Source organism: Teleopsis dalmanni, chromosome 2, assembly GCF_002237135.1.
Source record: "Teleopsis dalmanni isolate 2A chromosome 2, ASM223713v2, whole genome shotgun sequence".
Classification (NCBI taxonomy): Eukaryota; Metazoa; Arthropoda; class Insecta; order Diptera; family Diopsidae; genus Teleopsis; species Teleopsis dalmanni.
Window position 1 is genome coordinate 197,513,503 of NC_051847.1, and position 10,960 is coordinate 197,524,462.

Genomic DNA, 10,960 nt, shown 5'->3' on the forward strand with positions numbered 1-10,960 from the left:
ATAAATGCTTTGTCGCTTATCAATTCATATTATTAAATTCTTAAATTAAATGTTTTTTTTGGTCTTATATTATTGATAATAACAGGGTGCGGATTTATTGGACGTAATTTAGTTACTTATCTTGTTGAAAATGACCTTACGCAGGAAATACGAATTGTAGATAAAACGCCTCCACAAATGGCTTGGCTGAATAAACGGCACACAGCCGCAATCGGGAATGAAAAAGTGGAATATTGCAGTGCAAATCTAATAAATGCCGGTAAGTCAATATGAATGAGTCATTTGAGGCGACATACCTACGTGTACTTTTTTATCCTTGCAGCTTCGTGTAAAACTGTTTTTATGCCGCACACTACCACGGCACGTACGTGGGATATTGTAATTAATTGTGCGGCCGAGACACGCCCAAACCAGACTGATGCAGTTTATAAGGAGGGCATACTTAAGCTCAGCATGAACTGTGCACATGAGGCAGTGAATATAAAAGTGAAACGTTTTGTTGAGCTGAGTTCCGGTTGTGTGAATAGTTCGGAGAAGACACCATTAAAGGAGGATTGCAAATTGGACCCTTGGACTAGCGTGGCAAAGCAAAAATTGAAAGTCGAAAAAGAATTGCACACACTCGATGATCTCTCCTATACAGTGGTACGTTTGCCTGTAGTATATGGACTTGGTGATAAGCGATATCTAAGTAAGTTTTAATACGCATACTTAAAGAAATATTAATTTACATATGTATATATTTACATAATTGTTTACTGCCTGCCTCAGTGCCACGCATAATCATTGCTGCTATCTACAAATACTTAAACGAAACAATGAAACTGCTCTGGAATGATGCTATGCGTTTCAATACGGTACATGTGGATGATGTATGTGCTGCTATATGGGCTTTAGCACAGAGCTCACAAGCTGCCGGAGAAACGTATAATATAGTAGATGACTCCGCTTCGACACAGGGTACCATATCAGATTTATTCGCTGATATTTTTACAATAAACATAGACTACTTTGGCATTGTAATGTCCAACTTAACAAAGGTACCATACTACCTTCAATATATATTATAATTCATTCTTTATTAATTCTTTATTTCTAGTTAAGTTTAACTGATACTGTAAGCGAAATAAACGATAAGCATATGGCTCCTTGGGCTGAAATATGTCAAAAGAACGAAATCAATAATACACCACTCACGCCATATATGGATGAGGAGCAGCTGTACCATAAGCACTTGCATTTGGACAATACAAAATTAAAAGATTTTGGTTATAAACTTATGGTGCCAAAGATTAATGCGGAGCGTGTAATGGAAATCATAAATGATTACGTTGACCAAAATTTATTCCCGAAATCATTGACTTTATGAATTGTGATTTGATATTTGCAGAATTTAGAGTTTTTCTATTTTCATATAAACTATTAGTGATGTTTATATACTTATTTTAGGAAAGTTTTTATGAAAAAGTATAGCTAACGTACTTTAAACCTCATTAGATATTGTTGGTATAGAAGAGCAATTATTTGAAAATTTATTATTATGACTAAAGTGTACTTATAGTATTAATGTTCAAATTTTATTTTAATTTTTTATTATATTTCAAAAGTGCTAAATACGTTTATATTGTACTGCTACGATTGATATTCCATTTTACGATATTATTATTATTATTATTATACTATTACAATTTAAAAAAGACAACGAACTTTTCATATACATATATGTATGTCATAATATTGTGCCAAAATAAATTAAATAAATAAACACAATATTAAGGAAATTTAAAATAAGTTTAATTTCTGTTTATTAAGGAATTCAATATTCAGATAATAATAAAAACTACATTAGATGATTAATTTTAAAGTCAAGGAATATAAGTTTTCAATATATCAGTTATCTTATTATTCTGTGAAGGTGTTCTTAAAGGTGAATGAGGGCTACTGGCAAAAGAAAAATGCATCGCTTTGATGTCGATTTGATGACTGGTGACTATGACTAAAGATTTCATCTAAATTATGTACACTAGCTCGTTCATCCTACCTGTGGTTCTGTATGGCGCAGAAACAAAGACACTATTACAGAGTTTTCTAAGAAATTTTTGGTTTGAATGGTGGAGTCGTTGTTGTCGTAACCCGCTGGGACTTGTAAGCAGATAACATGAAAGGATAACAAAACGATTACATGAGGAGGGAAGTGGGTGGGTAGAGGTTAGGGAAGATAAAGAAGAATGTGGAGAAATTAGGTGAGAGGTTCATATTGAACATTATCCCTGATCTAGACGAAGAAATCTGGCCATTTCAATAGGGTGCGTCCAACGGTTAATTGAACGAAGGTTAGTGTGTGCAGGCGAACAGATAGTCGAGGTCATGGTGTGAAGAGCTGTAGTAAAGGTAGCTTTCTTTCAATGGGTAAGTCGTTCCTTTCAGAGTTGCACGTATGCTGACCTCTAATCTGTTTATGAACAATGAGAATATATGGTATCACAACAGACCAATTTTTGAAATCAAGTCGTTTTTGGGCACAAACCCGCCACCTAACTTAACCTTTGATCCTCTACGAGTTGACGATGACTACCACATCCGAATAAACAATGAATCGTATAAACTTTATCACGACATTTGTATAATTCAGTAAATTAAGATCAAGTGACTTTGAAGTAGTGCGAATAGATGACTGCATCGCAGCGAAAATGGTATTTGAAATGTTCGTTAACGAAAGAACGCGTAGTGGTAGACCGATGAAGTGATTTAGCTAAGGAAGCACTAACTACACTCATTAAACTATTTCATAAATTTATATATACCAAAGCTTTAACATAAACATATACATTAAAATAAACTAGAGTAACTACGTCAGTTAACAGCACCAACAAATACGAAAGAATTTCATTTTTCATAGAATTTGTGTAGAAAACTAATGAATAATTATTTTTAATTGTAACATGGTTATTGAGACGTCGGTATAAATGTATATTTCAATCACAGTAATAATGCTTAATTTGCAGCATATTATATATTAAATTGATTTCTTTCTAAACGAAGCTCAAAAAGATATTCAAAATTTAATTTGTTTTTAATATTTTATTTTATTTTTTTATATATTATGGCGTAGAGGCTTTTTAACTTTAAAATAATTATAATTTTTTAAAATGCATTTGCTTCGTAAATAAAACTTATATTTAACAACAAGAAGAGGAAAATTTTTGTAAATGTTACAACTTTTATAGGATGTGTATATATATTTTTATATATAAAAAAAATTATTTTATTTTGTTACATTTAAATTTAAAAGAAACAATAATGGCATAAATATTTTTAATGAAAATTAAAAATTGAAAAATTAAACATTTATTTAAATTGTAAGATCAATAATTTTGATTGAGTCACTTGCCTCTGATCTCAAAAAAAAAAAACAAAATTTACAATATTGGCATATAATAATTGCTTATGTAATGGCAGGACTTTACTTTATTTCAAAAAAAAAACAAAAAGAAATAAAAATAATATTTTTTTAGTTTAAAAATTTAAATGTAACCATTTAAAATTGTATTGAATATTGTTTCGAGTGTGTTAAAATTTGAAATTGCTTTCACTTTTAAGTTCACATTCATTTCCTTTCTGAATAAATTTCTATTATGCTTAAACTAATTTGATAAGCCTGTGATAATATTCCATAGCTGTTCTTGTTATTCCCATTAAAGCATATATGCTTCATTATGTTTAGAATGCCAAACCAGCATCACGATAGGTGGTGAAGATTTTCTCAATGGAATTCACGTAAGCAGCAGTTCTCAGATCCAAGCCCAAATTGTATTTCATAGCTGTCTTCATGATGGCACGTGCAGAACGCTCCATTGTGTAATCCAAGCCAGAGTGTACAATATCCTTTTCAGATGCACCAGAGATGCGCTTCTGGAATGCCTCTGATGGGGTAACGGGGATGCGACCACCGACACGGCCGAAACGACGTTCCAACGATTCTTGTACAGATTCTATATTACAAATAAAATAAAAAGTACGATTAATATTAGTTGGAAATTAAATAATGAAAATACAAATAATTGCTAAAGCTCAAAGCATTAAAAACATGAGGATGGTGGTAATAAGACTTATTTCAATTAAGTAATTAAATAAAATTTAAATAATTAAAAATTTAAAAACATATAAAATACATAAAGCAAAACATGCCAAGTGCAAAAACTAATAATAAAAAAAATTATTAAGAAAAAAATAGTTATTATTTAAAAATTAAACAATATCAAGTAAAACTTGTACGCTGAATACAATATATGTATATTCAAAATTGTGGTTTTATTTCAATATTTTTTTATTAATATCTTTTTATATCGTATATGAAAATATATATATTAATGTAATAGTAATTAAACAGGCTATAGGTTGAGTTATAGTTCGGCAGAAAAATATGCGTACTAGAAACTTAAACAGAGTGATATCTAATAGTTGTTATAATAGTCATAAGAATATATATTTTCATATACTTTACTTACTTTTTGATTTATTATTTTTAAAATATGTTTTTTCTTCATATATTAAATTATTCAGCTACAAGTTTTTAAGAAGGGTACCCAAGACTACTCAAACATAAAAATAAAATAACATTTTTTTACAGGAATATTTAAATTCATATTAATATTAACTGATTTATGTTTTCATGAATGATTAAAAAATAATCATAATAAAAACACATATAAAAGGAAAATTACTTATGAAAATTTAACAAAAATATTTGATGAATACAAAATGATATAGTAAAGTTTAGCAAAGTTTAAAAGAACTGTACCGTCTAAAACAAATTTTTCAAACGACTGTTGTACTGATGCTATATTGGTATAAGAGAAACGGAAAAAAGAATAAAGTATTACTAGCTGATATTAAGAACATATTTATATATTTTTGTATAAACTAAATACAGTGTGTTAACACAAAAAAAAAAATATACATAAACAAACATATTTATAATAAATTTATATATTTTTAAAATTTTAAATTCATATAAGTTTTAGTGTGTATAGCAAACAGCCAAAAGTAGTGATAAATATATAATTGTAACTAAATAATAAAAAAAATATACATATTAAATTATACTAAATAAAATTAAAATTTTAAAATTAAAATGATTTGAAATGGTCATTTATTATTAAGTAATTTTAAAAAAATGATATAACAAAAAATTCTTTTATAATAGCGCGCATGAATCATATGCGATATTGTGGCTTAAGAAATTTAAATTTTATTGTAAAACGACAACTTACCCAAGAGATGGTAATTGGATTCACGTTCATATTTGAATGTCAAACGACCATATGAAACATGGTTCAAGTTTTTCAACCATTCAAAGAATGATACAGTAACACCACCAGCGTTAATATATAAATCTGGAATAACTAAAATGTTACGATCGATAAGGATTTTATCAGCAGCAGGTGTTGTTGGACCGTTGGCAGCTTCAGCAATTATCTATAATAAAAACAAAATTAAAATTTTTTTATTTAATTTTACTATTAATATAATTTTTGAAATATTATTAAATACCTTAGCTTGGATTTTGTGAGCATTTTCACTGGTGATAACTTTTTCTACGGCAGCTGGTACAAAGATGTCACATGGTTCAAACATTAAGTTTTCACCTTCATAAGGTTTAGCATTAGGGAAACCAACAATTGTACCATGTTCATTTTTATAGTCTTCCAATTGCTAAAATAATAACAAAAAAATACGTTTTTTTTATTAGTACTAGGCTAAGGTCGTTAATTTAACATATAAAAATTAAAAATGCTTTCTTTGAATAAAAAATTATTTATATAACATATATTTTAGTATACTTCGTAGATGCTTAATGGTGCTCCCAGTCTATTGTTCAAACAAATCAAAACAGTATTTCAAATCTAATCACTATAACCCACAGCTTGAGGAATCAGTCGGATCTATATTTTGGAGCCACTCTACAATCAAATCACTATAACCAGGAAGTTCTAGAAACGGTTGGGTTTACATTCTGGAATCAATCCTCTATTCAGATGACTAATCCCAACAAGTTGCTTTGGGTTATAAAAACAACAACAACTATAACCACTGTTCTGTTAAGCCTTGAATTTCATCCCTCCCTCAATCCATTGTTATTTCTAAAAAATCCCCTCTCTCCATTACCTACCTACCTATTACCATTACCTATCCACATCATAATTCTTTTCATATTAATTGCCTTATAGATCCTTGCGGCCTAAAATAACAAAAAACACTAGATATAGCCTCGTAAAAGCCATTCTTTATAATAAACAGATTATATTTAATCTATATTTAAATACATACAGATTTTGTATGCAGAATAAAAACAAAATTCTTGTCATATTACGCAGGTTCTAACTGTCAAACCTCTGATATTCTTAGCACTATGTATATAGTTATTTTGTAAAATACCCGGAACGACCATACTGAAGTATTTAAAATAAAGGTGAATTTTTTTTGACATTGGACTTCAACTTCACAAAATGTTAACAATGTTTAATAGAATGGTCTGATTAACGTTTCCAAACTAATTCCCAAACTGTTTTTGGTGATGTGGAGTATGCTACCTTCAACAAAGTTACAGCATGTGTATTGACCTGATGAGTGTAAGATCAAGTTAATTTACGCCTAAATAGATGACTACTAAGAAGTTTTAGAATATAATAGATAATGTGACTGGATAACATATTTGAAAATAGACAATGTAAGACCATCATCGGTAGTTTCTTTGACTACCTATTAATCATAGAGTGCAGAACTTTTTCTCACATATGTTTTTCGGTTTCACATACTTACTTTTGGATCAATACCCTCTGGATTGTAGATGGAACCATCATGTTCAATGATACCAACACAAGTAGCACCGGCACGTGTCAAATAACGGCATGTATGTAGACCGACATTACCAAAACCTTGTACAATGAAAGTCTTACCACCCCAACCAGGTGTTGTGCCTAAATTGAACAAATAAAAAAAAAATTGTATATTAATTTCATTATTTAAATGATATTCAATATATCGAGCTTACCAATCATGCTCATGTAATTAGCTTCATTAATGAAATTTTCCAAACCGTGGAAAACACCACGACCAGTAGCAGATACACGTCCATGGATACCACCTTGATTGATTGGTTTACCAGTAACGCAAGCATGTGCATTGATATCCAAATGACCAATAGTTTTAGCATAAGTATCGGCAATCCATGACATTTCACGTTCACCAGTACCCATATCAGGAGCTGGTACATCTACGCCGGGTCCAATAAAACCTTTCTTAGCCAATTCAAGTGTGAAACGACGTGTAATCTTTTCCAATTCATGTTCAGAATATTCTTTGGGATTGATTTTAAGACCAGCTTTAGCACCACCGAATGGTACATCGACGCAGGCACACTTGAATGTCATCAAGGCAGATAAGGCTTTAACTTCATCACGTGATACATCCAAAGAGAAACGGATACCTGCAAGTGAATAAAATAATTGCATTTAGTATATAAATAAATCGGCTATATATATATAATTATAATATTTTTGTTGATCTAAAGCAGAACTTAACGTTCTAGGGAAAAGTAAATGCAATAATTGATTTTGACATGACATACTACGCAATACCTAATACCACACCCCTTTGTTTAGCATAATTTCATTAACATTTTAAACATTAAATCGTGTCAATAGCTTTTTTAAAAATATTAGTTTTTTTTCTTTATTTTTAACTGTTGCCGATTTGACTATGGCATAAGTTTAAATAGTTTTTTTCCCTTCTGTTCTTATGTCTCTCATACGTACTGTTGGACATAATCCAATTAATTTCATTTTCTAAACCGATGTATTCGCTTGTCAAATACTAGATACTAAATCTACAACGTCTACCACTCGATTTAATTAAATCCAAAATGCATTTAAATGCATTTATTTTAGTACTTTTGTTTAACAGATGCGAAAGTATCTCTATTAGTCATGCCAAGACCTCGCAGATGTATGTCGCATTTTATAGCACAGATCTTAAACTATTGAGTCATTGATATAAAAAAAAACAATTTATAAAAATATATATATAAAAATAATTCTTAAAAAATTATTAAGTATTTATTATTATATAAATTTAGAGCAATTTAAATTATTTGTTTATTTGGTGTAAGTTACATTCAAGTGGTGAGATAAGAGACCCGAGAGATAAGTAGATAAATTAGTTCAACTTAAGAAAAGATAAGATAATTTCACTTTTTCTTCATAGATAAACAGAAAAATTTTATGTAGCTTAAAAAACTATTTAAAAATATTTTTTAAAAAGCAATTAAAGCAAATGTTATTAATGATATATATATTATATATTGATATATATAATGATATATATATGATATATATATTATATTCATAAAGATTATAATAGAAATTTGAGCACTGTTGATGATAATATATAAATCACCTTTAGTTATTTATAATCTGTTAGGATTGTAAGTGATAATTGGGAATCCTCTTAGTAATTCCCAATTGCAGGGAATAAAGCGTCAAAGCCATATTATCAAATTGTTTGTTCTATTTTGTAAAATGTAACTGAAAGAAAAAAGCCTATGTCGGATAGCTCTTTTCTAAAATGTTTTTAAGCAGGTATGTCTTTAACTTGTTTTAAAGTAAGGTAATTTAATGAATCATTAACTATAGTATTATTCTTCACAATATTTAGATCAATCAATATGTCGATTAGAAAGAAAATTCAATTCTCCAGTTCTTGTTAGCATCGGTTCTAGGTCAGTGCAGTTTGAATAAAAGTAAAGACGTGACTTTACATGTCTTCACAGAACAAATAATGTAGACTTATTATTATTTCTAAAAAAATTCAATTTGATTCATTTAATAATAATATGATTTAAAAAATTGTATTTTATGGGAAAAAAAACTTTGCTCCATTTTTTAATGGAAAATAATTTTTTATATTGAACACAATATACGGTCACCAGCATCATCCAAAAGCCTAACAGTTAGGATGGTAAGAAAAAAAATGCGATAAACTGAACGGGTGTATGTGTGTAAATATGGTTTGGTAGAAAAAATAGAACCTATTCCAAAATTAGATTCTGACCGGAGAAATGAATCTAATTTTGGATTTAAAATTGTGAAAGAAAATTTAAACAAATTTTGTATATAGGTTCAAAAACCTAGGCTTATCAACAAGACGAAGCCACAGGACAGAATTTGTGACGTGGAAGAAAAAACAGAATCTGTTTTAAATTTTATCATTATTATTATTAAGTTCTTTACTCTGAACATACTGAAACACGATTGGAAAGCATTGGAAAGTACAAAGAAAAAATAAAATAAAATAAAAAAGCAATACGATCTTTACATAAGTGCTATCGTCAATTGGTAAACCATTCTGTATCCAGAATCTCTATCCTGATTTAGAGATACTGTGAAGTAGATAAAAGTGGCTTGGCAACATTGACATATTTCCTTATAGAAAATCGAACTAATCAGTCTGGCTCGCTCTCAATTATAGATTTTCCAACAATAATTTTTTTAAAATTTAAAAGTTCTTATACCAGAGATGCCCTAGGAAAAACAGGAATAAATGATGTTCCCAGGGATGACCGAATTTCGAAAGCCATTTCCATTAAAGCTTAATAGTTCACAAGGAAAGCGAACCAAGTAAGTTTTTTCCAAATGTTGATAGCTATTTCCGTTAAAGTTTAATAGTTCACAAGGAAAACGAACCATATGTTATTTTCAGGGACACTGGAATGACATGGGTCACAAAAACAACAGTATGACTACAATTGATGTAGTCCTAGAGCTGGAGCTGTAACGCTTTCATATGTTTCATAATTTTCAGTTCAGTTAGGTATCAGTTAGGTAGCACGTAGACATGAAGAACTTTAAGAGGTGAACCTAGCCGAAAAAATCGGAGCGACTGTATTTATAGATATGTAATATTCATTATTAATACATCATATCTGTTATTTTATTCATAAAATTAATGAAAGTCTGTGTTCTTATACGGCATAGGTATACGGAAAGGGTCAATCAATCTTTTTGAATTCTAAGGATAGCCTAACCTAATGAAACTCTCCTCGAAATAAATTTCTACCTAGTTGCCTACATAGTTAGTTAATTAGTTATGGTGGAGGAAGGAACGCGTCCTCCTCAATTAGCTAAAAAGTCTTTTCGAATCCACAAAACCTCGTAATAGTGGGTAGTAGAGCGTAGATCAAGCTAGAACCAGTCAGAGGCATACATATAATTATAATACTAATGCATGTATGTAAACATTTAAAAGTGAAAAAAAATTTATTAAATAATTAAATTTAATTTTTATATTTAAAAACTAAAAACCTTTTTATTTATAGCAGAAACTATTTCAAGGTTTTCTATTATTTAATTGTTATTTAAAAGAATTTAAATATATTGTACTTAATTATAAACTATTTATATAAACAACTACATTGAAATAAGTAAACATAAGAAATTTTTCTATATCAAATAATATATTTTTAACTTATTTTTGCTATAACCAAAAAATTAAAAAAAAAAAACCAAAAATGTTTTTTTTTTCTATCATTTCCGACTGTGTACTTAAGTAAACTCTTTATAAGTGTGTTTTTTTTTAATTTTTTTTTTTTTTGCTATCTGTTCGAAAAATATTTTTGTGTACAGTCTTTGGTATTAACATTTTAAATAAAAGAATTTATTTAAATAAAAGAACAACAACAACAATATATACTCGTATGTGAAATAACAAAACAACAAGATTAGCAATTTTTCAATGGGCCACCAAAAAGCGTGCAGAGAAAGCGGAGATCAGCTTGACGGAGGAACCCAAAAAAATATTGTTAAGAAAGAAAAACAAGAACATAAAGATAAGATAAAAGCCAATGTCACGTCAAGAAACGAATCGCGTGACTTACTCTCTTGCACAAATGCTAACATCAAAT

At 29.1% G+C, this 10,960-nt stretch overlaps 2 protein-coding genes across 3 annotated transcripts in view; one reads left to right on the forward strand and one right to left on the reverse strand.

The window, feature by feature from the left end:
- The first annotated feature begins 75 nt into the window (after positions 1-75).
- Positions 76-1,649, forward strand: LOC119683517. Its single transcript, XM_038097222.1, has 4 exons — positions 76-259; positions 323-691; positions 772-1,040; positions 1,100-1,649. Exons 1-4 carry the CDS (start codon positions 178-180, stop codon positions 1,367-1,369), a joined length of 990 nt encoding a protein of 329 aa, XP_037953150.1. The 5' UTR covers positions 76-177; the 3' UTR covers positions 1,370-1,649.
- Positions 1,650-3,296: 1,647 nt separating this feature from the next.
- Positions 3,297-10,960, reverse strand: part of LOC119683518 (glutamate dehydrogenase, mitochondrial) — a gene marked incomplete at its 3' end in the record, with an annotated part of 56,756 nt that continues 49,092 nt past the window's right edge. The window contains 6 exon segments of one of the 2 annotated variants that reach the window (XM_038097223.1): positions 3,297-3,992; positions 4,802-4,840; positions 5,274-5,478; positions 5,554-5,715; positions 6,823-6,980; positions 7,055-7,489. In XM_038097223.1, coding sequence (XP_037953151.1) covers positions 3,721-3,992; positions 4,802-4,840; positions 5,274-5,478; positions 5,554-5,715; positions 6,823-6,980; positions 7,055-7,489 — 1,271 coding nt within the window. 2 annotated transcript variants of the gene reach the window in all.

Bases quoted from the DNA above. Each gene is read 5' to 3' on its own strand.
- LOC119683517 (XM_038097222.1), top strand. From the start codon at position 178: ATGGCTTGGCTGAATAAACGGCACACAGCCGCAATCGGGAATGAAAAA. The intron at 692-771 runs GTAAGTTTTAAT...TGCCTGCCTCAG, and splicing joins TGGTGATAAGCGATATCTAA to TGCCACGCATAATCATTGCT. The intron at 1,041-1,099 runs GTACCATACTAC...CTTTATTTCTAG, and splicing joins TAATGTCCAACTTAACAAAG to TTAAGTTTAACTGATACTGT.